General features: G+C 45.6%; 1 protein-coding gene across 5 annotated transcripts in view; it reads right to left on the reverse strand.

Moving 5' to 3' along the window:
- SCML4 (Scm polycomb group protein like 4) overlaps positions 1 to 25,879 on the reverse strand; it is a 124,248-nt gene continuing 98,369 nt past the window's right edge. For 3 of the 5 annotated variants that reach the window (XM_045499196.1, XM_045499198.1, XM_045499199.1), the window contains 3 exons: positions 23,934 to 24,224; positions 14,272 to 14,417; positions 11,185 to 11,491 (listed from right to left, as the gene is read on the reverse strand). In XM_045499196.1, the coding sequence (XP_045355152.1) occupies positions 11,366 to 11,491; positions 14,272 to 14,417; positions 23,934 to 24,224 (563 nt within the window). In that variant the 3' untranslated portion in view covers positions 11,185 to 11,365. Of the gene's footprint in view, positions 1,503 to 7,633; positions 11,492 to 14,271; positions 14,418 to 23,928; positions 24,225 to 25,879 lie in introns of those variants that run through there. The other 2 variants (XM_045499195.1, XM_045499197.1) reach the window with 2 other exon arrangements.

Genomic DNA, 25,879 nt, shown 5'->3' on the forward strand with positions numbered 1-25,879 from the left:
TACGGTCTCACATAAATTCCATTCTTTATTAAAATACAGAAATACTTTTTACAGCATGAACAGAAAATACTGCATTGTCTTGGAATCTTAAGATTTAGAAATTTTATTGAATCACTCCCAGGCCCACAATACACTGTACTAGAAAAAAAGAATACTGCATCAAAAATGAAAAAAGCACCCCAAAATATTAAAATCATTAAGGCCAGTAGTGTTTATTTAATGAAACTACATATCTGACTCTAGTGTACCTACCAGTCACTATTCAAAGGAATATATTAAAAATAGATCTCTAAATAATTAAAAAATTGGCCCAAAGGAAAAAAGCTTATGTACAATAACAAAAAGGCTTTGAAAAATTAAAAGCACGTTTTGATATGGTGTCTTATATATAATCGTCTATTACCGTAAAAAATGAGCACATCGGCTCACTCCGACAACATGCTTGTTTGGAGCCTACTTATTGCACATGAGAGATCTGTCAATGTATGCAGTAAGAATACATGTATGTTCGTACACAGATAATTATAGTATAAACAGTATGTGATGAAATTAAATGAGAGGATAAATAACTTTAACAAACTACATTTTGAGGCACATGAGGAATAAAATTCATGTTCTTTCTAAGTTACGGACACAGCGTTTTTTTTCTCCCCTGTTTTTTGTACCTTAGTGTAATGCTTATTTGCATTTAACCTAGTTATCGTATGTTTGCATGCTTGGCAAACTGAATTACAGAACCAAATTGCCTATTACAATTTATCATTATGTGACACAATTACATAGAAACAGTTCGAAGCGAGAGGATTGTCCCAATATTAGGAAACACTGATTGCATCATGCTTACAAAGAACAAAAATTAAGGAGAGGCTCTTTCCCCGGGTGACAGAGTTTACTGCTCTTCCTCTCCAATGGAAATGCTGTTCCCCATTACAACGGGTTCTATTCATTGATTTCTGGTCTGCAAAATTAGATCCATTGGAATAATAATAATAATAAAAAAAAAAGCTAGCCCCTAAAATGACACCATTTCCTAGGCTCAAAGCTCCACACTCTCCAAGCACTTCTAAATAAAGCCTGGAATTGAAGTAATGTTCCAGAATTCCATTACGTCCACAAAAAGTGAAAGCACAATGAATTTTCGAGTAGTTGGAGTGTCTGCAATACATGTACCAGATCCTCCTTGCACACGGGCCTTGGCACAAGCAGTTGATGCATAAACTTTCACTGGATGACCTTTATCTCAAATTCCCAAACCCAATCATAAATACACGCATGAATGTGCATACACACACCCTTTTCAATCTTTAGAAGGGAGGAAGACCATCCAGTTAGGGAAAAGGCAATGCGGTCAGCCCTATTTTTCTCTTACCGAGACAGGGAGATGACCTATTTGTGCCTTTGGTTTCTGGCTTTTTCATGCAGGGCACGGTTAAGGACAGGAACTTTACCAGGGAGAGGATTCGGCTGTCACCTTCCCAGACAGAGAGAGATCAGAACGCCTCCTGCGTGGGCATATTGGAGTAGAGAAGCAGAATAAAGAGGTGGAAACATGAGATTAACTGAGGCTGGGTTGAAAGAGAGAATCTGGCAATGAACTCCTCAACTTACAAAACAAAAGGCATAACATTTCAATCATCATCATTCGATCTTGCAAGCTTAGAGAACATGGATTTCCACTTGCTCAGGTGCCCTCGGTATTTTAGCAAGAGCCTTGTCAGATAGTTACAGCCTAGCCTGGCCAGTAAATCACAAACCTTCTGGCCCAGTGATGCTTTGTGATATTACAATGGCACTTAATTAACAAAAAGTTTTCACTGTTATTATAGAGGAAAAAATGGCAACAGAAGGTAATTATAATGAAATGATGTTGCTTCATCCATTTTTATTGCATTTTATTGCGTGCGTATAGAATCAAAAGTAAATTTATCTGCAAATGTACTTAAAGGAAAAAGTCTTTATATTAATAAAATTATTTCTAGGTATATACAGGAGAGAAAATAATCAGCCGATGTCTATAAAATGGAAATATTTGCTGTATAAAGCAACTGATCTTTCAACATTTCTGGAGGATGAGAGGAGAGGAGCTCATGTTCTTTGACTATATCAAGTGATCAAAGATATAGCTAGAAGATGACAACAAATTAAATATTGTGGTTTTGAATACAATGGTTTTGAATAACAGAAATTAAAGTTCTCCAAATTCTCACACTTAGGCAGCAACATTTTCAGATCCTGTAGTGGAAACAAGTTTGACTTCTAGTAAGAAGGGTATGTGACTATGCTGGATAAAGGCCAGGCATAGAACATCCCCTTTCCAGAATTTTGCTGCCTTTCTCTCTCCTCTAAACTACATTTTCCTTTGAGAAACATATCATCATCTTTCCTTTCCCAGACTTCATACTGCACGCCTTCTCATCACACTTGTAAATGTCTAAAAACAAAACTTCACCCCAGAAATGCTTCTGACATAGCTCATCAGGCCTCATCTTTGATCCGGGCTGGCCCTCCTCATTTAAACTGAGACACTGGCCCGGCTTTGGTCACAGGGGGTGCAGTCAGGGTTAAGTGGGTCTGGACAAAGCTACACGTTCTATAAAGAACTGTGGAATGATCAGAATTGCTACTGGATGTCGGAGTGACTCGAGGCAGATTGCAGGAGGCAGCGTGGCTGGGAGAAACAACTCATGCTTCTCAAGAGGTATGTCAGATTGTCTCCAGGTCACCTGGGCGCTTGACCTTCAGGACTGAATGAAGAGAAATCCCTACGGGGATGAGCATTTGGGCCTGTGCTTGAGGAAGGTTGATGAGTTGTATCAGTGAGATGTCAGGGTGAGTCACAGAATGAAGCATTTAAAATGGATAGGACTAAAAATAAAAGGGACAGAATTCTTATTCCCAAACTCAAGGACAGACTGAGAGGGCTAGACCTTGAGTAATGGAAAGAGCAAGTGGAAATCAGGCTGGAAGCACGATAGAGCCAAAGAATGCTGTAGGCAGGTGGTGAGGGGATAGTGGAAGGCAGGCAAGGATCAGGACTACTGGGCCAGCAAGTGAGGAGGCCACCTGTTAATTCTTTATTTCTCTCTCCACCCACCTCTCCTGCCCAAAAAACATTCGATGTAGTGGAATGGAGAAATACAGAAAGGGGGAAATGAAGAAACACAGAGAAGGAAGGAAGGAGGGAAGGAAGGAAGGAAGGAAGGAAGGAAGGAAGAGAGAGAGGGAGGAAGGGAGGGAAGGAAGGAAGGCGGGAAAGAGAAAAGAGAAAGAAAGAAAGAAAGAGAAAAAGGAAGAGACAGAAAGGAAGAAAAAAAGGTAGAAACTAATGAGAAAATGATGTTTATGTGGCTTCGAAGAAGAGTTACATGCCTGTGAGAGAAGAGGATAAGAAAATATCTGGATGAATTCAGACAGGGGGAGAAGCAGAAGCTACAAGTCATAAAATACAAGAGTGAGGAGCCTACAGCCCCACTGGGCTTCGCTGAGAGTAACTACCGTCAGCACCTGCAAAGCTCACCTGGATGCCCCCTCCTCTCCCGGCGGAGGAGGTGGGGGTAGGGGGTTGATAACTCAGAGAGCTTGTGTCTTTTGCACTGCCCCTTGATCTGCCCCCACAGAGTGCTGTGGGGCCCATGGGAGATGATGTGGAGAAGGTTCTACACTGGAGGTGAGCTGTTCAGGTGTCCCTCATGCTTCTTCCTCCCAATTCCTCTGGGATTGGGGCTCTAGAGACAAGAGCAGTGTCTGCACATTTGCGTGCACTCACAGCATCAGCTCACCATGCCTAAAGATACAGCAATAAGATTACTTTAAAATGAACGCGGTGGGTGTTAACACATCAGGCAATGTCGCCCTTCAAAGCGGTTTACGCGTTGCAACTCCTTACACCAACACCTGCCTGATATAGTTAGGAAATGAATTGTGGCTCTTACTGCTCTAAGCTTTTGGACCAACTAAGGAAACATACAAGGAAAAGACAAACTAATGAGTACGGAGACGCACTGTTTTAAATTTCAAATGGATTACCTGTGTCATTCACCAGGCAACATCCCAGTGGCTTTGACTTGCTCCAAAAAGAAAAAAACATCCACCCCCACGAAGGGACGACAGTGCACTTCCAACCACACTTTGAAAGAATGTGTTCTAGCTTCTAAACATGACTCCAGAAGAGATGTACTAAAAATACCCTGAGTAATGACAACATTCTAGGAACACGTGCCCAGGCTCTTAAAGGTGATTTCTTTGAAGGTGAAACTAAATTTTGAGGTCCTTATGAAAAAAAAAAAAAATCGGTCTCATGATTCTATTCTCAGTGCTCCTATGGAACCATTTGGGAAGAAAGAGAAGCCCCAGATATTTCTGAGTCTGTTCTCAAGGACAGAGATGGTAAAGAATGAAAGAGGACAGGGAAGGTTCTCTTCTATCCGTGTCCTGCAGGCTGTGTCTTCTCAAAGAGGCTTACTACCATCCATACCTGTGACAGAGTGCCTCATGCAGGAGGCCCAGTTCAGCTACCGGCCCACTCTGAGGGGATCAAGGTACAGGGAGTGTAGGGGTCATGGAAAGAGCTCTGTGGCCCTCCCCGAGAGATGCTTACCTCCCTGCACAGTTTACCCGCAGATGGAAACCCGACGCATTTGTGCGAGGCATCACAGATTGCGAAGGAGAAGGACAGGATGCTTAAAAGTAAAGCTCTAAGTACGACTCTCTAATGCCTGCAGGAGACCACTAGGCCAAGCGGGAATGTGAGATCGTAAGACAAAAAGATGCAAGTCGGTGACTGGGGAGGTTGGGAGAGCCAGGAATAAAAGGTGTCAGGCTCCGCTTTGGCAACTCTTCTTTCAATAAAGATAACGGGGTTCAAAGAGAAGTTAGTGGTTTTTCGACAAAAATGTGAAAACCGGTCAAGCATTGTTTCACATGGTTCATTAACAAGGTGTCTTTTATACGGCAAGTGCTATGCAAGGTGCTAGATAGTTCCTTTTTCCAAGCACCAAGATTTAAATATTTTCATAGAGGGGCACCTGGGTGGCTCAGCCAGTTAAGCATCCGACTTTGACTCAGGTCATGATCCCGCAGTTTGTGAGTTCGAGCCCCACATTAGGCTCTGTGCTGACAGCTCAGAGCCTGGAACCTGCTTTGGATTCTGTCTGTGTCTCTCTCTGTCCCTCTCTTACTGGTTCTGCCTCTTTCTCTCTCTCTCTCTCAAATACAAACATTAAAAAAATTTAAAAACTTAAAAATACAAAAAAATATTTTCATAGAGAATCTGTTCCATGAGCCAGAATTTTATCTAAGTAAGCTACATAAACCTTGTGTTATGTTTAGTTTGGGTTCTGATATCTAAATCATTGCTAGATAGTTCTTCTGATTAAGATAGAATGCTCTAGAAAGCAACACCTCCCTCTTCAATGCCTCCTTAAACATCCCCTCAATTCCCACTTCCCACTTCCTGTTGCATTAACTCACAAATGCACAGTCACTCATGCATGCACGCACAAGCATGAAATGTAACTTGGGTTTGGGGTTATAACTGCATAACTCTTCAGACCTTCACGACAGACCATGTTTACTTTTCTGTTATCAATTATAACTTGTTTTTCTCTAAACTAAAGCTTCCTTAGTTCATTATATCACTAATGAGTACAATTAAGAGCTAGGCCCTCGGTGCCTCACAGCATTTTTTCCCCAGTTAACGAAGCACAAGGCCTTATAGATTCATTCACACAAGCTTACGTAACTCATATTGCTTGTGTGACCACAGCCAGATTTACTACAACACTGAAGATTCTCCCAGGACACCCTTTGTGTGTGTGTGTGTGTGTGTGTGTGGCCACAGGAATTTTGCTAGGTTTTCACGACAGGGCTGATGAATCTGATGGCCACGACCTAAGTTCTACATTTATATAAAGCGTCTGCTCCTCTATTCTAATGTAACAGAGCGGGGATCTGCTCGCCAACATCGATTTGTATTATAGGTGTGGTTACTGCGCGGACAAGCTCTGTTAAAAAGAGAAAGATTGCAGAGTTGGCTTCATCTCAGACGTCTGTGTCTGATTCGCAGACATCTGTGTCTCCCTGAGAAAGAACTTTTTCACAACCAGAGCTGTCCAACAGAGAAATAAGCCACTTCCTATGGGAGTGAACTCCCCGTAATGGGACGTCGTCAGGCGCAGCCATTTCTCAGGGCTGTGGGGGAAGGCGGTCCAGTGCTGGGTGGGGAAGGCAGAGCCTTCCTGAGATGTGGGGGTGCTACATTTATGATGGAGGTGGTCTCCGGTCACCCAGGTTGACTGTGAAGTGACACCCCATCAGGGCCCACTATTTCAGAGTGAGCTGTTGGGAAACACAAGGCTCTGGCGTGTTCCAAAGTAGGATCTAAGGGAAGACGCCTGTGTCGGCCTTTTTGTATGAAGCGCCAATGCACAGAGCCAACTCCGAGGCTCAGGTCACATGGTAGAGCGACAGAGCAGAGCATGATGGGCCGGCAGCCCGGAGCAAGTCTGAGTGGTCTACTTAGACCGTTTGGACGGAAAGACGCTATTGTCTCCGCAAGTATCTGACCTCATTATGTGATCGACTGCTGAACTAGCTCTTCCCCTTTGGAAGTGTCTCCACTCCTCTCTCCTGCCCACCTCCTCTTAATATGGACTCCGGGTACAGCCTCCTAACCTGGAGGGAGCTGTCATTCCTAAGTTCTGCTTTCCATCTCTTCCTCTGGAGGAACTCAAACTCAGTGCTAAGTGTGAGGGGCTTCTGTATGGGTCTGGGGCCCTGCTTGTGAAAGGGAAGGAGCAAAGAAGAGCAAATCCTTTTCTAAACACCGTGCTTTTGCCCAGAGCTGCATCTCCGTTAGGGGAATTTCCTGAAGCCTGCGAGAGCCAGGCTGAACGGTTCTTCTTAAGCACAGTGTTTTGGTGAAGTCCGTGTGTGATAATACCACTGTAACCACAGAGGAATTTACCACAGGAAGTATCCCAGCTGTGACTTATTAGCATTAGAACAAATTACACAAAGCAAATTGTTAACAGACATGTTTCCATAATATTTAACTGGTGGCCATAAATAACAGAGATTCTCTTTCAAGTCAAGGTTAGATTTTCAAAAATCCAGCTTCCAATTGTCCAGGAAGGAATCGTCTTCGATTAGGGTAACCACTGGGGGGGGAAGGACTCCCTGGAACTTCCCTCGACAGCACAACAGCACGACCAGCAGTTGGGCCGGAAGCTCAAGGGCCGTGTGAGCGAAGCAGGGCGTCGTCCCCGGGGTGACATAGAAGGATGGAAAGAGGAATGACTGCATCTCTAGACTTCTGGATTCACTTCTGGGGTCCCCAAGCGGCCCTCTCACGCCACCAGGAATATAAGACATGGTGAGACAACACCACAGCTGGGCAACTACTCAGTTCGTGGAGTGTGTTTATGGTACAAAATAAACCACATCGACCAACAGGTTTTCACCCCTCTCCTTAACAAAATCTTGCAGCTTTTAAAAGGTCACCTCCTCCCTCACAACCCGATGTCTTCTGATCTGAGGTTAAAAAAAAAGAAAGGCGAGTCCAATCTCTTCATCCTGTAACCCCACCAGGGAAGAGCTGAAAAAGTGCCCTGTGAGAGCAAACACTGGCACTCACCTGCTCACATGTATGAAAACCTGACTATGGAGACATCAAGGAGAATGTTTCCATCTTTCCCGACTTTCTGCCAATGACTAAATTCAAGTCCTTGGTCACTGCTGGGAGTTTCCGATTATCTTCAGAGTTACGACAAAATCCTCCTAAAGCAATCTCAGAAAATAATTAAAAAAATGATTTTAATTAAAAAAAATATTCTATACAGCACATAAATACAAAAATAGGTTATTGCTGCTTCAAGGGTTGAGGCTGTCAGAAGAGGTGCTTTTTGTTGTTTTCCTATGAAATTTATAGTTGTATCTTCCCTCTTTCACTGGTTTCCTCCTCAAGTAAACCAAACTTCGCTCAGGATTCCTTCCATTTGGTTCTCCTGAGGAGTTCTTCATTCCTTTTTCCTGATGAAAGGAAAAAACCTCGGCAGCCCCGCTGAAGAGAAATGATGGGAGCCCGGTGAACGCTCTGGTGGGCACTAAACAAGGCGCTCAAGACGTCTGTTCCCTGCCCCACGGGCTGCCTGGCTAGGTCTCTGCCTCAGTCACAGGGGCCCTGGGCTGGCTTGACCCAGCCAGCCAGCCTGTGGGATGCAGGCCCAGAACCCCAGAACCGTCCCCCAACTGCCTCCAGGGCGCACCCTGCTGGCAGCAGAGGGGATAGCTGGTCATAACAGCCTAGAGTGGGTTCTGCTCCAAGTTGCAGCTGGGAGGCATTCTAAACCAAGCAACTGTAAAACTGATCCGCTCTCGGCCTCTTCTAGGCTCTTCCAACTACTGTTAGAACTAACACACACACACACACACACACACACACACCCTACATCTTTTTACCTGAAGTCTTCACAAAGGGAATCATGCACTTATAAAACACTTAAAATGATTTAGGCAATAGAATTGTCTTTAGATTTTTTTTAAAAAATGTTTGACACAGGTGATTGGAAATGTCTGGACATGCACACACACACTCACCCACTCTAATTTGGAATTATGCAAAACTATATCATTATTCACCGCGACCTGAAGCAAAGCTACTGCCATGGAATAACAAGTGTGAGGTTCCCAAAATAAGCTCGCGTTTGGACGAGAATGACACACATGGCCTGACTCTTTAAGGTCCATTTAGAGGAAATGGCCTGGCATGTTTTACATTTGCTGAGCTATTTAGCTGCCTGGTCTGACAAGATTTTTGAAAGGGGTGAAAATTAATTATAATTGCAGTATTGCTACAATAATTTGGTTGGCTAATTGCATTTCAGTGCAAAAACAGGCAAGGAGGAATTTCCTCCCTGGGTTATTTTCTGATATGGCAGCATTCATTTTAAGAGTAATGAGATTTTTAAAAAGTCAAACCTTAAATATCATGGCTTCAGCAATCTGTCCTGCTTAAAGTTTAATGCAAAATGAGATCGCACCTCCGTGAGAGCAGTTACACGTGAACATGGATCCAGTTTTCTCCTCGACTTGAGAGGAGAAAATCTCTCTCCCCCGAAAACTACTCACAGTATCTCTTTGACATTGTTTGGGGATGATTTTAATTTGGGGGCACCAATGCTCCTGCTTTTGTAGTGAGGGAGGCACTGGTGAGGGTGGGTAGGAAGCTTTGAAAGTCTCTCAACAAGGTAGGTGTTGGCAGAAGAGGCGCGACAGGTCTGAGAGAGGAATGTGAGTGGAAACCCGCGGATGCAGAAAGGGTGGGCGAGTTGTGGTGGGGTTTTCTGGGCCTCACCATTTTCACGTTGGCTTTTGAGGGAACTTATCTAGCTCCAGACCAGCCATGAGCACTTAACTTACACTCTGAGGGACAGAGTCATTTTATCTAAGATGTTGGAAGACTCTGTCCCAAGGCCTGATGACACCGGGGTAGCTTTGTCAGGTGCTGAAAGCAGCAGACATGAAGCTCTCCCACAACCTGATGACTCCAGCTCAATTCAGGGGCCAGGTTTAGGACGGTCTCCTCCTCCCCTTCTCTGCCATGCTTTCAGTCCAGCTACCAGGTGTGTGTCTAAGAAGGGATTTTGCTATGATGTGCTTTCTCGATTATCGCTCATCAAAATGGGTCTAACGGCATGGCATGGAATATTCCTTAGGATCTTCATCTAAGTTCTACCTGATCGAAGAGAAGATCAGCATTCAGATCTACCCTGGCTGTCCTCAAGGTCGTACAGCCCCTGTCCTGCACCAGGGCACCTGGTTGAAGGATGAGGGGCTGAAATCCCACCCTGCTCCAGCCATCAGGTGAGACCCCTGCTCTGCTCTGCCGGCTGCATCCCAGAGGAAGGTGTGCTTTCCCTAACTTGCATCTTGGCCATGGGAGGCCCTGAGCTTTCCTTGATCCTCTCCCTCCCAGAGATTGCAAAGTCTAGCATTCATCTCCTCACCTCCAACGCTATAGATGTTTTAAGAGGATATGCCCATGGCGAAGGTGAATTCAGTTTGAAGATACGCTTCCTGTTCAGTGAGGAAGGAAGAATAAAAGAAAGAGGGACAGAAAGAAAGGAGAAGAATAAAAAGAATGGAGATGAGGTCACCTTCCTGCCTATTCAATTGTGGTTTCATCGTCCTTCCTTGGACACAGCTGCAAAGGGGTAAAAAATCAATTTTTTTTCTATTACTTCACGGTGAGGAAGGAGAAAACCTATTTGTAAATTGAATTAAACCCAATAATAGCATGTCTGTGTATTTGTTGAGAACTAGAAAAATTAGCTAGCGATACAACTACGTAATCCAGCAATGTAACTAGAAATCAACACTCTTCCATTTCAAAGCTTATCTGAGACATTTTTCTTCTTCTTTTTTAAAGAAACACCCATGGCTAAATGTCACTAAGACTCTTCGGCGTGCCAACACATCAACACCTCAGTAAGGACTCTGAAAAGGAAGGGACTCCAAAGCCCCATCTGGGAAGAACATACTTCCAGATTTTTGCCTTTGCTGCTTGTGCATCTCAGTCCATCAATAATGACTGGGTATGAACTAGAATGCTCTAAGAGACGGTTTCTTCCCAAGTTGCAATCTGTGGTGCTGACTGTGGAAGAAATTCCCCGTGTCTGTGTAGGCTAGATCTTGTTCACAGAGACCCTAACCCATCCACGGAGTACCGGATCAGCAGGCTACTGCAGTGAGGGTCCTGAAACTTCATTAACAGTCTGCCCTCTAGTGGGACAACACAGTATTTCAAATAACTAGGAATAGAAAAGAAAAGACTTTTTTCTTCTCTGTCAGAGGGCAAAAGAATTCAAGTTTTCCAGATAGTGCAAAGTGAGGCATTTTTCCCTCATAAGACGGCTTCCAGAGCTGAATTAAGCAAGGCTCACAATGATAGGTCCCCAGGGCAGAGTTAAAGACAGGTGGTGCTGTGGTGGAGACAGAGGTCTTTCTTCTCACATCTTTGTGAGAACGCTTCAGGGTTCTTCTTGGGCAATAGCATTCAGTTCCCTGCTCTCTCATCATAAAAATAGGACCCACTCTAAGAGCAACCAGCCTATCAGGAATGTTAAAATAATAGGCTTTTCCATAATTTTTGGCAAATCATTAACACAGAGGAGCCTTTCAAAAGGGTCATGTTGAATTTTTTGTTTTTAAAGGCAGAGATGCACATTTTTTTTTTTTAAAGGCCAAGTCTTTGTGGCTGTTAATTTTAAGAAGAGAATCCATTTTATGACGGTGGCTGGATGTTGGTAAGGCAGAAGATGATCTTGAGATCTGTTGTCTGGACATTGCTTCTATCTTTTAAAAACCTTCAGAATTTGGCTTGCTTCAGTTTATCAATATGGTAGCACAGTTTCAGCGCGGGGCCCAGCTTCAGACCCAAGTATTTCATGATCATATCACTCTTCAGCAACAAGAGAGCATTGCCATCAATCTCCTGGCAGAACAGGATCAGAAAAAAGAAAATCCAGAAGGTGGTCAGAATAATAGAACAGTGGCTCTGGTTAACATGTGGTCAGGGGATGAGGCGAGGGAATATGGATTTACTCATATATACATCTCTTAGTCCCAAGGCAATATCTTCTTTAAAAAATAAATTAAAGCAAACAAATACTATGTGTTCCTCTTCCCATAATCTCCCCGAGGTCATATGATACATTGGATCTTTCATATTCCTGCTCCCCCTACTGAAGGAACCAAACATAACTCCAGTTATGTTCCTGATATCCCCCACATGATATTTATCTCCTTATCTGCTCTAGGACCAAAGAAGCAAAAAATTTACCGTGGACTTAATGTTTGTGTCCCCACCCAAATTCAAATGTTGAAATCCTACCCTCCCATGTGACAGTATTTGGAGGTGGGGACTTTGGGAGGTAATTAGGTCATGAAGGTGGAGGCCTCATGAATGGGGTCAGTGTCCTTATACAACAAGATGGCAGTCTGCAACCCAGAAGAGGATTCTCACCCTGATCCCAGACTTCAGTCTCCAGAGCTGAGAAATAACATCACTCTTGTTCATAAGCCAGCCAGTCTATGGTACTTTGTTATAGCAGCTTGACTGCATTAAGACAAAGTGTCACCTGTTAGACCCTGAAACTAGCAGTTACTTTTCCATTTCAGGTGCCGGTACGAGGCCCTGACTGCCTTCCATCACCCTAATCTCTTCTATCTTTTCTTGGTAAGCCCACTGACCTTGAGCTGATTACCAAATTGCTCATTACATTTGATGAGGGATTTCAGGTGTCTGGCCCTATCAATAATTTGAGGTGGCAGACAACTAAATAATGCACCTACTTCATCCCAGGATTCAGCACAAAGAACTACTAAGGGAATGCCAACCCCTCGTGGTCGTGGTATTGTTCCGATTTGTCTCTGAAAATGGTAACCTTCCAGAATGCGTGTACAATTCATGAACTTACTAAGGCTGGGTTTCCTCATTCACCTATCCTGTTATTTTCAGGTCACAAGAGACAAAGGGTAGAAAGTGTGGGTGCTCAGGTTGGGAGAAGAGGCAGTTACAGGACTCATATAACCATGCAAGGCTCACCAGCCCTTGTTCTGCATCTATGCAGCCAGTATTGATGGAACACCTACTCTGTCACTCACTCTCTGTGTCGTTGGCAAAATGGAAGAGTGGGCAGATCTCAACGATGGGCCTAATATTCTCTCTTTACCCCATCTCCTAGACTTCCACCATCCCCTACCACTCTGAAGGAGAGCCAGACTCCTCCTACCCAGATCTGTCTTCACATAACCCAGTCTATGGTCCCTGCTCTCAAGGCCCCATTGTCCAGCGATGTTAAATATATCCCTAATGAGCGCCTGGGTGGCTCAGTCAGTTAAGCGTCTGGCTCTTGGTTTTGGCTCAGGTCATGGTCCATGTGGAGTTTGAGCCCCATATCAGGCTCCACGCTGACAGTGTGGAGCCTTCTTGGGATTCTCTCTCTCCCTCTCTCTCTGCCCCTCACCCTCTCATGCCGTCTCTTTCTCAAAATAAATAAATAAACTTAAATATATATATATATATATATATATATATATATATATATATCCCTAATGAAATGTGAGTGTCGGGTTAGAGCAGAAGTCTCCCCAGATCTGAGAGTATGGTTTCTATGACAGAATCACCAAACAAAAGTGAGAGACAAGAAGGAGAATATCATGGTAAATGTGGCCAGCCAGAATAATGTTCCCTCTCTTCCCCCCAGATGTCTACGTCCTACTCCCCTAACCTGTGAGTATGTGAGGTTACCTGGCAAGGGGGAATTAAGGCTACTGATGAGCTGGATTTAAAATGGGGGGGGGGGAAGGGTATCCTGGATTACTGGGTGGGAGAGACAGCATCGTCGCAAGGATCCTTACAAACGGAAGAAGAAATCAGAAGACAGAACTAGAGTCGGCAGCCTGGGCAGGACTCGCCTGATGTTGCTGGACTTGAGGATGAGGGCAGAGGCCTACAGGCCAAGAAATGAGGGTGGATCCAGATGCTGGGAAAGGCAAGGAAACCAATTCTCCCTAGAGCTTCCAGAAAGGAATGTCAGCCCTGCAGACGCCTTGATCTCAGCCCGCCAAGACCCGTCAGACTCCTGACCCACTGAACTGTAAGATAAAAAATCTGTGTTGTTCTAAGCTAGATGTTTGTGGTAATTGGTTCTAGCAGCAATAAAAAACTGACATAGTAAGCCTGGCAGATGAAGTATTAATTATTACCTTTTTTTAATTTACCATATTTATAATATTTCAGAATCTCTTAAATATATATTCTAGAATCTCCGTTCTAAGAATACCTGCTACCTGAAGGCTAACTATAAGCCAGGTGCCGTGCTGAACACCTTACGTGCATTTTCTCATTGAACCCTCAAAGCAGCTTAGACTATTAGGCACGGTTACAGTTTGCCCGGCATATTGTAGGTGTGCTATAAATGTCTGTTGACTGCGCAGACAGACGGATGGATGGGCAGGAAAACAGGCACTCCTAATAACGGCCGAAATGAGGGAACAGATGGGACAAATACCCCTTCTTAAAACCAAAACGAAGTGAGAAGCCTGTGGTTCCATCTGGCCTCCCTTGAGTGGAGCCCCGAGGCTTAGTTGAGACCAGTCCCCCTCTGCAGCCTGCAGCTCCCTGAACCTCGCCCTTCCTCCATGCTCCCTCCACCACCCCCCTCCGGCCCCCTCCCAGGCCAGGCCTACCAAGTGCGTGCAAGTACTCACGTGCTTTCTGAAGAGTTCCACGTGAGGCCCCAGAGCCTGCGGGTCAGCGTCTTTCACGAACCAGACCACATCCTCCACAGTCCAGGTGGAGGGGTTCCTGCTCCGGGGCCGCCTGGCATCCTGTCCGTCTGGGGAAGGGCTTGAGGCTGGACGGGTGAGCACACACACGAACATTAGACACCGGGATGATGGCCTCAGGGCCTACCTGGTGCTGCCTGCCCCCACCTGGCTCTTAGTCCAAGGCTGTGGCCTGAGTGACCTCCTGTGACTGAGAAAGGCTGGGAGAGACAGCCTGCAGCACGGGGAGGCCACTTCTGGAGGCAGACCCTCCCACCCCTGCAAACGACCTCCGCTCTCCCACGGAGTAAAGCGTTAGAAAATGGATCTCCTTCAACAGGCTGTGCTTCTGGTCCATGTTAGTTTAAAAAAAACCCTCCTGCTCAGTTCTCAGTGAGCCCTGGACCTCCTTAGCCGGGTGACCAGAGAAGGCTTGCTAAGCTGAACGTCCAAAACTGGCCCCTACAGTGCTAGGAGGCCAGAAAGAATTCAGATCCTTTCTGCCTCCCCTGGTTACACCGAGACACAAAGACACAGGAGAACCGAGGTGCATTTTGGTCCTCGTTCTGGGTCTCTGCCACCAGTGCCGGGAATCCCGCTGTGAGAGGCACCTCTTCTCTGCATGTGCAGAAAGGAGACATCCTCTCACTGCCCCAGGCACAGAGTGCCTCCATGGCCCCCTGCTCTTCAGAGGACTTGCCCCAGTCTCCCCTACTAGCATGAGAGTTCCTTGACAGCAAAGGGTCCAATCCTGTGCCTGGTCCCGAGCTGGTCCTTGATACGTGATTATTGCATGACCTGCACCCTTCCTTAAATGCATCCCCCACATGGCAGAGTAAAAGGTACAAGACAAGTAAAGGAGGAAAAAAGTAACGAATCGAATGCCTGGCCATATCTAGAGGTTGACTTTTTTCATATGTCCCAAACTAACTCCTTCTCTTTCTCCAGCACCAGGTTCTCCTCCTATCCGTCAGGTTTCTGAAACCACGGTGATGTCTCTACTTCTACCTCTCCTTCTACTGCCCCTTATTTGCTCCCCACATTTAATTCTTCTTAAGCTCTTAGGAAGATGCCTCTCACACTGGATCCTCCCTCCCACCCTGCTGCCCCTATCGGAGATCCTCTTACCCAAACCCCTGCGATGGGTTCCATGGGTATCCTTGCCCTGGGCTCTCTTCCTTCTGGGCAAAACTGTCTACTGCCTCAATGCTTTCTGTAGACCCAACCCTGTCTGTGCCCCTTGCCTATGTACTGACTCCAGAGTCCATACTGTAGCTCAAGGTCAAGGACTCTCTTATAATAACATCTTTCCTTCTGAGACAGAGGGGAAGCGCTTTTGTGCCAGAGAGACCTAGGAACAAATCCTGGAGCCACCCACTGCTACCAATTTGACCATGACTCAGCTCATCAGCTGTAAAATGGCAACACTGTCCTTTAGGAAGGGCAAGTGTCAGACTGAAATGGGATTAGGCCTAAGCCCTAGGGCTACCATGCATCAGACACTCCACAGAGGGGAGACACCCTGCCTGCCTCCACTGTCCTCCTGCGCACTCCCATCCGGGCACACTGACAGAATGTCTCCCTAGCTTCCCTTCTCCATCTTTAGCCAGGGCTTTTGGCTTTTCTCTGGAAGCACATACCCTCCCTCCTTTCCAGAGAAGCTCCACCAGCCATCAAAACCCAGGCAGACCCCTTCATAGGCAGCATTTCTGTGTCCTGCCATCTGGACATCACATTCCTCTGCCTTTAACCCCCACATTTTTGTTCTCAAGACGTTTTCCACATTCCACCTTATATTGCAGTTACGCGTGTCTATAACCTCCAGTTAGATTTAAATTTCTTGAGGACAATCATTTTCATCTCCCCCCATCCCATCCCATTCATTCCACGAACATCTACTGAGCATCTCTTCTGTACCAGGTCCTGGGCAAAGTGTCTGGTGAAAAACAGGATCCTCTCAATACGGGGTTTATAATCATTGACTCCTCCACAATTCTAAGTAAATGTGTTTGTAAATATGGGCTCAGGAGGTGTAAAATGAATCAATGTATTTTGTAGGAACAGTACAGATAACTCACATAACGGATTTGAGCAGGTAATCCTTAATCCTATTTTCAGGCCCAAAGAAAGTGGAGGCTCTGAACAATGAAGCAGCTTCCCTACAGAATAATTCTACGTGAAAAGTCCAGAAGCCTTCACTTCCACTTGCCCCTTTCAGTCTCGGGGCGCAGTGGTTCTCCGCTCTCTCTTTCCGGCTCCTCTTTTTAACATGCTCGAAAAGTGCACAGCTCTCCATTAGTGCTGAGCAAAGTACAAGATCACATTTCCGAGTGTGCCCTAAAACCATAATGGTTCAGTTGAGAACCGGATTTGCTTTGAGATTTTCCCTGCCTTTTCCTTGCCGGACCTGGGAGGGTCCCCGAACGTGGGTTGGCACAGGGCACTTTGCCGGGAAACCGTTAGTGCACCCCGGAGCCGTCTGAATGCGGATGCATGCTTGTTTGAGATGATTTCACTGCATTTAAAGACATCTGCACTCAACCTGGGCACGAGGAATCACAGAAATCATATTCGCCCTCGATCCTGCCCCATCGGTGCTTCGGTGGTAATCAGGGTGATAAAAGATGCTCTGATTACAAAGGCTGCAAGCCTTTGGTGCCAAGAATGATTTTAGAGTGATCAGAGCAGAGGTCAAATCAAGTTTCCTGTATCTGACAGGAAAGAAGAATACCAGACCAATTCACAGCATCATCCCTGGGAGCCCAAGCTCCTTGAGCAAGGTCAGGGCACAACTTTCCTAGTGGTCACAGCCAGGGGTTGAGCAAGAGGGGCGGGATCATCTTGACTGAGGAGGCTCTCCAGGTGATGGCTGTGGAGGGAGGCGGCCCAGTTGGAGAGTGGCCCCGGTGCTTGCTGTGGGCATTTTTCACCTTTTCCGGGATGAAATGGCACCAGCCGGGCCTGGCTCGGGAGCCTCTCTGAGGGGGTCTCTTAGTCATACAAGACAGAGAGCAGCAGGAAGCCTGCCACACCTTGGGAATTGCTCAAGATCCAAAGCACATAAACTCGCTCTAGAAGGAAGAGAAATGGAACTTTCCAGTGGCAGGTTTGTAAAGCCTTTGCAGTGGTCTGTGCTCACAAAGATAATAAATACGCTAACCCCCCTCCAGTGGCTGTGAAGGTGTCAGGAAGACAGATGGGTCCGGCCTGACACAGCCAGGCCAGGCGGATGTGATTGGACAGCAGGAAGACATGATGGATGTGAAAAGAATCTTGTTCTAAGGGACCAGGGCATGCAAAGTGCTCGCCAAACGCCTTTATGGGAAGGCAGGATTCTCCATGTCAGAGAACTTTGTGTATGTCATGTCCCTTCACTAGAGCTGCCGGATTTGGTGAAGAGTGAAACCCAGTTGTGAATGGATGTGTAGGTGAAGGAGGTGGGGGTTGTTTCTAAAGCCGATCTCGCGTGCACCAGGAATCAATGGTTACGAATCAGTGTTTAAAGCAAGCCCGGGCATTTTCACGGCACAGGGTCTTGCACGGCTGTCTTTGAATCTCTGTGTCTCATACCTGCCCACAACCACATGCATAATTTCCTTTTGCTCATTCATAATTCAAAGAAAACCTTTGAGCTAACAATAGAGTCATATGGAGGAACGGAAGGAGCAATGAGCCGGGAGTCAAAATCCCTACCACCCACCAGCCGTGTGAGTGTCTTTGTACTTCTCAGGTGTGAAATAAGGGGGTTGGGAAGAATCTCTAAGGTTCCTCTGCCTCTGATATGGTTGTGGTTTGTCCCGCACAACACCCGGGGAGTTACCTTCTTGTGTATCAGAAAGTCTTATCAGTGTGTCCACGTGCAATGCACACTGAATAGAGTACCAACGGCCAAGCTTGTAGCCCTTCCTGGCCCAAATCACTCTCCATGGGCTTTGGTTTCTTCATCTTGCTGCTCAAGAGTATCGTAAGAATCAAGTATGTGGCTCTGGACTGGAGCCTGACAAAGAACACCTTGAAGGGAAGCCCATCGGTGTCCAAAAGGGACCCCTCAGTGTCCTTCCTCAGGTTTCTCTGAGTTCCCTTGGCCCTCTCGGCATCTCTAGAGCTGGATCTGGGTTGGAGGGGATGGGGGTGAAGGCCAGGGAAGGGTAGATCTGTTCTCAGCTCCTCCTAGTGACCTGGTCCCTGTAGAAGGCACCCTTCCTAGAAACAAGGCCATGAGGAGTGTGGGAGGTGCCCAGCCTAGCCCACAATCTGGGTAGCATCAGGTAGTTTAAAACAGTGTTGTGTTTCATTATTTCTATGGTAAGAATTTTCAAGACTGTATGAGGTGAGAGAGATAGGAGACAGAAGAGCACTTGACCAATCCTCAAATTTTAATCAGATTTTTCTTTTATTCTTTCAAGACCAGTTGACATGCTGCATGAGAAGAGAGGATGCCCCAAGAGACAGGAGAGACCAAAGGCCGAAAATGAGGCCACACTGGGCTGGATCCTTCTCCACCACCACAGACATGCGACCTCTGGGCAAGCAATCTGACCGCTGCCAGGAAGCTTCCAGCCACTCCTCCCCACGGTCCTTCCCTAGCCAGCTCCTGCTTCCCTGTCCAGCTGGCTCCACTGTCACTTCTCCGGGAAGCTTTTCCCACCTCCCTGGAGCAGGCTCAGTGACCCCTCCCTAGCTGATCCTCCCATAGCATCATATTTTTCCTTGGAGGGATAGTCACTGTTGTAATGAAGTTTGTGCAATATTGTTAACGCCTGCCTCTGTGGAATTGCACACTATCGGAGAGCAGGGCCCACATGTGTCTTGCTCACAGCTCCATCCTTAGACCTGGGACGAGCCCCTGGCAGAGTGTGCTCAGTAAGTATCTGCTGGCTGAGATGGAGCAAAAGCTGTCTGAGACTTCGTTGCCTTGCCTGTCAAACACCTACCATGTTGAGAGGATTAAATGGGATGGTGTGAAGCATTAACCAGTAAGAATTAATCAAAAGGTAGTTACTATGCTTCCTATTGTTATGATGTGTCATGCCATAATGGCCAGTAGGTTTGTCTTGCTAAAGTCCATGGCCATCAGCTTACCTCCCTGTTCAGAAATGTCTGGTTCCCACAGGTGAAAGCTCAGTCTGCTTGAAGTGGACCCCAAATCTCCCAGGGTGATTTCCCTCAGCATCTCTGCTCAAACTCTCTTCTTTCCCTGGAATGAATAAGCCCTTGCCACACTTTTGCTCACATCAACCCCTTCACATAGAGCGCTGTCCCTATTCGCATTTTCTGATTGGATGGTCTCTCTGTCCATCACCCAACACCTTACCCTATGGAAGCTTTACTTTCTTCTTTATTTTTGTCCTTTCTTGATTCTGAAACTTGGACCTAATTGTGGTTGGGACTTCTACAGCATGTCCTATTTAATGCAAAAGTTAGGAAGCTTTTGTTATCTGAAAACTTTATAGCTCTCGATGCTTGCATGTTGGGTGGGAGAAGATGTTTATATGTCGGATGGGGAAGAGCTCTCAAATTTTTACCCGAGTATCAGCAAAAACCAAGGAAATGTGTCCTGTGAATACATCCCCTCAGAATCCACTGGCAGGGGCTATAGGTATTATCTATCAAGACAGCAGGGGGCAGGGGGAGTACTCACGAGAGAAGGCTGAGAAATTTGTCATGTCATCCATATCTACCCTCCTGCCTGCAGCCTCATGCAGTTCTCTGGATTCTGTGATTTTAAACCATTTTGATTAGCACCACAGGGGAAAACCCTTTTTTAGGTCCCCTCCGGGGTTTATGACTTAGGTCAAACCCTCCTAAAGAGGTATGGTTTCTTCAAACCAAGTACTTACACTTGGGAAGCAATTCCAGAGCAATCCTGAGCAATTCCCAGGGTGGAGGGCAAACTTAATAACCCTCCAGAGTGCCCACAGCAAGCACCCAGACTGGCAGTTAAGTGACAAATGGGTAAGGAGGCCAATGGTTTCCTCTCCTACTTTAATATACTGCCATTCGATTCAGCACAGCTTATCTCCATGGGTTCCAGATATGTTTAGCTGCACGGACTTTGTTTGAGCAAAGCATACATAGAACACCACTCTGCAAATGTGAAGAGGCCCTGGTTAAAGAGGGCAGGGTGTTGGGAGTCCTGTCTGCTCCCATCCCCTCTTCCCTATCCCCTAGAGCTTCGAAGGGACCCCCTGAAGCCTACTGAAAGTCTGGAAATCCCTGGGGTAATTTTGAAAGACACAGGCTTTGGAGCCAGTTAAAGTGAAATCCTGACTCAACACTTGAATGACCTTATCTTGATCTTCACTTTCTTTATCTGTACCTTGTATATAATAATACCTACTATAATAATATGTACATATTATAATAAATCATAAAATACAACTTGCAAGAAGTCATAAATAATGTATGGAAAGTGTCTGGCTCTTGGTAGGTGCTCAATAAATAGTTATTTAGTATGTGCCTCAAGCAAGCAGGCTCCTATTCTGGGGCTATGGAGGATTTGGATATGAGCAAGGGACCTCACAAAGCTGAGGATCTGGTTCCTACTGTGGGACAGGGAAGAGAAAGTCCTAGAGATGAGAGAACAAAGTGCTACAGAAGGAATCGGAAGGAACAAACTTTTCTAATTGGGAGGTGTGGCTGAGACTCTTGGTCACCTACTCAATATCTTTTTTTGCACTTCTTCCTTTATAACGGAAACCCTGATTTCCAGCTGGGATCGTGGTTTCTTAGAACAAAATCATATTTCCCAGTTTCCCTTGTAGCTGGTAGCCATGTGACTAAGTTCTGGCCAATGAGATGGAAGCAGCAGTGGAAACCTCTCTCAGAGATACTGGCACTGCCCTCCTACATCTTGATGCTAGAGTGGACATAGCTGGCTGGCTTTCTGGTATCTATGTTTCCATTTAGCACACTGGTTAAAGAAATCTTTGGCGCATTCGAGTTAATGTGCCTACAAAGGGTGAATAATTTTCTTTTTTCTTCAGTATACTACAGAGGCTCAACAATGAACTTCTACCATTACATTTTGCAGCTAAAATGAGGAAGCTAGGTGGGTGAGTGTGTGATTTTTGAACATCCCAAAGCCCCAAAGCGTCCAGCTAATTATGGACAACTCTGATTCGCAGGGCATCAAAGTTCTCACTAATATTTCTAAGTGGTGAAAGAGGCAATCCGTATTCAGGGTACAGTTAGTGTTTTGCTTGGAGCGGAAGGTGACAGGCACTGGTGGGCTCCATCTCTCTGATTTTACCCAAGATCCTAAGAGGCAAAGCCCTGAGTGAGTGGGGATCTCCTGGGGGGTTAACCAGAGCTCTAACAGAGAGGGTTCTCTCAGAGTTGGTTCCCAGGGAGGGTCTGGGCCACCCCTCAGGCAGACCCCCTCAGACAGCTAACTGGAGAACAAAGGGCTGGGGAGGAGGCAAAAATGAAGGACAAGAGAGTTGTTGAGGGAGTGGTAGATAGGAGGGCATCCCAGCAGGGGAGGGAAGCTACCTTGAGATCCCTTTGAAGGATCTAAGATTCCCCTCATCCAGGGGTACCAGACAGACTGGGATGGAGCAGACAATTCTTCAGGTAGTGATAGAAGTTCTTTTCATCCTTTTATTGCTTAAATCCTACACTTACGACATCGGGCTTGATACTCCACCAACTTGACCAGAAGACAGGGTAAATCTCTCCTTTTTAAAAAATGGCAACACTCTTAGAATTATGAGTCAACTCAATCAGGCGATGACCTGCAATCACCCTGAGCAAATGGGAACTGGGTTGAGGAGAAGAGGTTGACAGGAAGAGACAGCTAAAAGGCAGAGGGGCACCAAGAGGAGTGTTTTGACAACCAGGGGCAACATGAGGACACTGGCATCATGGTAGGGGACACAGAGATAATGAATGTTTATTGAACTACTACATGCCGGGTGCTACAAAAACTCTGGGGATAAGCCTAGGAAATAAACACTGCCCCTCATTTACTTTAAGATGTTGATTTGTGCCAAATCTTGTTCTCTTCTCTTGTTCTTAAAAATCAGGTAGAACAATGTCTCTCCCTTTTGGAAAATGGGCTCTGCCCACTCAAATCTTCTGCATGGCTGATGGCTAATGTGACAATGTTGGGAAGTAGTCTGCAGGGTGCCTCTACATTTGGCAAGAGCCCCCGTGGCTGAGGGATTCTGTACTCTGCTCCTCAGAACTGCCTTCTGCGCAAGGCGTTCCTGCCTGCCTTTCTATCTATCCTCAGCCAGGAGAGCCTTGTGTGAGATGGGGGAGGTCTTTGAGGGGAACACATGGAGGATGTTGGATCATACAAACTAGCTCATCACTGTGGCTTCTCAGGGCTACTGGTAGAGAGATCCAAAGCTCCGAACAAAAATGTGACTTGTCAAAGAAGACGGCCAACCCATTGGGAGGCTGCAGAGGGGCAAGATGAAGACTCCCCAACTCCTCAGCCTGGGGCCTCCTCTCCTCAGCAGCTTTCAGGTGCAGAGCTGCTGGGCTGTGATTGGGTGAGAGATGTGTTCACGTGATCTGTGACAGCTAATCTTTATCGAGCTTTTACCATGTCCACGGTCTGACACTAAATACACGTGTGAACTTATTTAATCCTCCCAACAAACCTATGAGACAGATGCTGTTGTTATCATTCTAATTTTACAAGTGAGGAAACTGAGGCACAGAGAAACCCAGACTTGCAAAAGGTCATACAGTCAGGAAGTGGTAGGTCCACGATTCTAGCCCAGTGTATCTGGCTCCATATTCCATGGATTATCCACTATGCTTTACAGCCTTTGTTCATTAATGAAATACTGAAGCTTGAAAATGATTTTAAAAAGCAAAACAATTCACAATAGACGCAAAGATGTCCCTAGAATGAGAGCACTTTCATGCATTGCATCCCAACAAGGTATCACAAGATAGTATAACCAGCATTAAGGAAATGTTGTTTAACTCTGGTTCTGCCCATGTATTTGTGTCCTACAAATGTCATCCACTATGCAAGAAAAGATGCTTTATTGACATCTGGTTCTTCTTTTTCCTGGCACAGAGATGATCCACATCTCTCAGATTCCCTTAGAGTTAAGTGTGGCATAATGGCCAGTTCTTGCCAATGAAATGTGAGTGGAAATGACGTGCATCATTCTCAAGCTCTAGGGAAGAGTATGTGCCTTCCTCACTCACTCTTTCCCTTTCTACCCAGTAGGTGTTTGGGGCATGGAGGCCATAGGGGATAGCAGGGCCACAAAATGGACAAAGTCTGAGTCCCTGAATCGGGATGCATCCACGACCTAAGAACACCCACCTTGGACTCTTGAACAAAAAAAATAAAATAAATTTCTATTGCATTTGAGCCACTGTACATTTTGGAATTTACTTACTCCTACAGCCCAGCTTGTTCTTATATACTATTTTCTTTACTTATGGTCAAAAGTTGAAGTTAGCTGCCTTTAAGAACAACAAAAATTCTTGAAAGGGCTTCCAATTTTCCAGTGTTCCATATTCAGATAGCATTGTTCCCCCTGAAGCCACCCCCTTCCCCCTACATGCAGTTATCCCAGAGCAAGGGCAGAGGAGCTTAAGTCATGGGGAAGCCAGAGCATGCATTACATTACCACATCTGTTTCCTTCAAGAGGGGTCCCGTTTCTCTTGGGGCTGGAGCCTGGGGGCCTCAGCCCAGGTGTCAAGGGGCCTCCAGAGGACATGGGGCTGGAGCGGGGACCACTGGCAGTGGTGGCCAAGACTCCCCCAAGGTGGCCATCTCCAGAGTTCTGTCTCTTGCAGTACAGCGAGGAAGAGGTGGGCAAGGAGCCCCTGTGGCTAAAGGTGGAGGCGGAGGGGTCCATGCTGTAGCGGTTCATGCCCACAGGGTTCGCCAGGCACTCCTCAGTGGTGACTGTTTTTGCTAAGCAAGAAGGCAGGACAGAGAAGCAGAGATCAGAAAGCAAGTCCAGGGGCTACCTGACAATCTTAGCAAACATTTCCTCAGTGGCATGGGTGCCGCTACCTGTGGGAACGAGAGATGAGGAGGAATGCACCCCATATCATAATCCCAAATAGTTCACCTCTCAGCAGATTGAGACACTTGTCTCACCAACAAAGCATATCCCAAAGAACAGATGGGAGATGTGCCCCTTCTGTGTTCAGAAGAAAAAGGGATTAATTTGGTTATTGGTGATTTGGAAGTAAAATTCAGAGGTGTTTCTCCTTCCATGGTGTTGCCTCTCCAGCAGCCGCTACTAGCTTGTCTGATTCTCCCTGCGCTCTTTTCTCTTGCCCACTAACACTGCTAGCCTCACTTGGCCCAGGATGCTTTGGAAAAATCAAGCAAGAGTTACAATGCCCTTGAGTTAGGAGAATCACTTTGGCCTGGGTGGTGACACAGGGGCAATGGTGCTTCCCCCTCCACCCCCTCAATTTTAGTCTCAATACACAGAAGGGTACTGTCCTTCCTCCAAAGCTAACAAGCTGGGGACACAAATGCTGATCTTATTGGCCCCACGGTCCTCCCCATAACCTGCATTTGAGAGATAAAGAGCCAATCAAAAGTGCAGGGGGAGTAAAGCTGCTGAAGAGTCAGCCAACCTCATCATCAGCTCCCCTTTCCTCAAGTAAATCACAATTTTCTATACTTTTAAAGCTTGAACTCTCTGTTACACTCTGTGAGCTATACCTATGGCCAAATGGTGTGGGGTGTTTTGTTTTATTTTTAAGGAGAAAGTTCAGGAGGATTATGGGAATAGAAAGAAAAAGAAAAATATTCTAGGAATTCCTTGTCTTTAGTCCCTCCAGTCCCAGACAAGATCACATGTGCCTGGTCCCATCAGTAATCATCTTTATACCACATATGGTCAAAACAGATCTTGACATGCACAAAGAAAATTGTTAGAGTAACAAAAACCAGTGGATCCTCCAAGGTTGGCAATGGGGTAACACATTTGAGGCCACAAGACCCAGATGTTTTCTTCATTATGGATTCCTCCCATAATGTAGATAATGAAAGATTAAGACTTGATTTTATTAGGGGAACTAGCAATTTTTATATGTTGGAAAATATATGGATCTTGTCTGGAAATAAAAGTCATTGCATATGGGATGTTGCTAAAGCAGTGCTTAAAGCAAAATTTATAGCTGTAAATAATTACATTAAAAAGAAGAAAGATCTCAAATTAATAACCTAACCTTTCATGATAAGATGCAAGGGAAAAAAAGAGCAAACTATACCTAACTAAGCAGAAGGAAAGAAATAAAGATTAAAGCAGAAATAAGTAAAGACTAAAAAAACAACAGAGAAAATCAATGCATCCAAAGCTGGCTCTTCGAAACAATAACAAAATTGAAAAACTTTAGCTAGACTGGGCAAGGAAAAAAGAAGATTCAAGTGATCAGAAACAGAAATGAAAGAGATGACATAACTACCAATCTTACAGAAATAAAATGGATCATTAAGGAATACTATGGACAATCATATGCCAATACATTAGATAGAAGAAGAATGTAGACAGAAGAAATGGACAAATTACCAAAACCAAGACTCAAAAAAAAAAAAAAAAATAGACA

The sequence above is a fragment of the Leopardus geoffroyi genome, chromosome B2 (genome assembly GCF_018350155.1).
Source record: "Leopardus geoffroyi isolate Oge1 chromosome B2, O.geoffroyi_Oge1_pat1.0, whole genome shotgun sequence".
Classification (NCBI taxonomy): Eukaryota; Metazoa; Chordata; class Mammalia; order Carnivora; family Felidae; genus Leopardus; species Leopardus geoffroyi.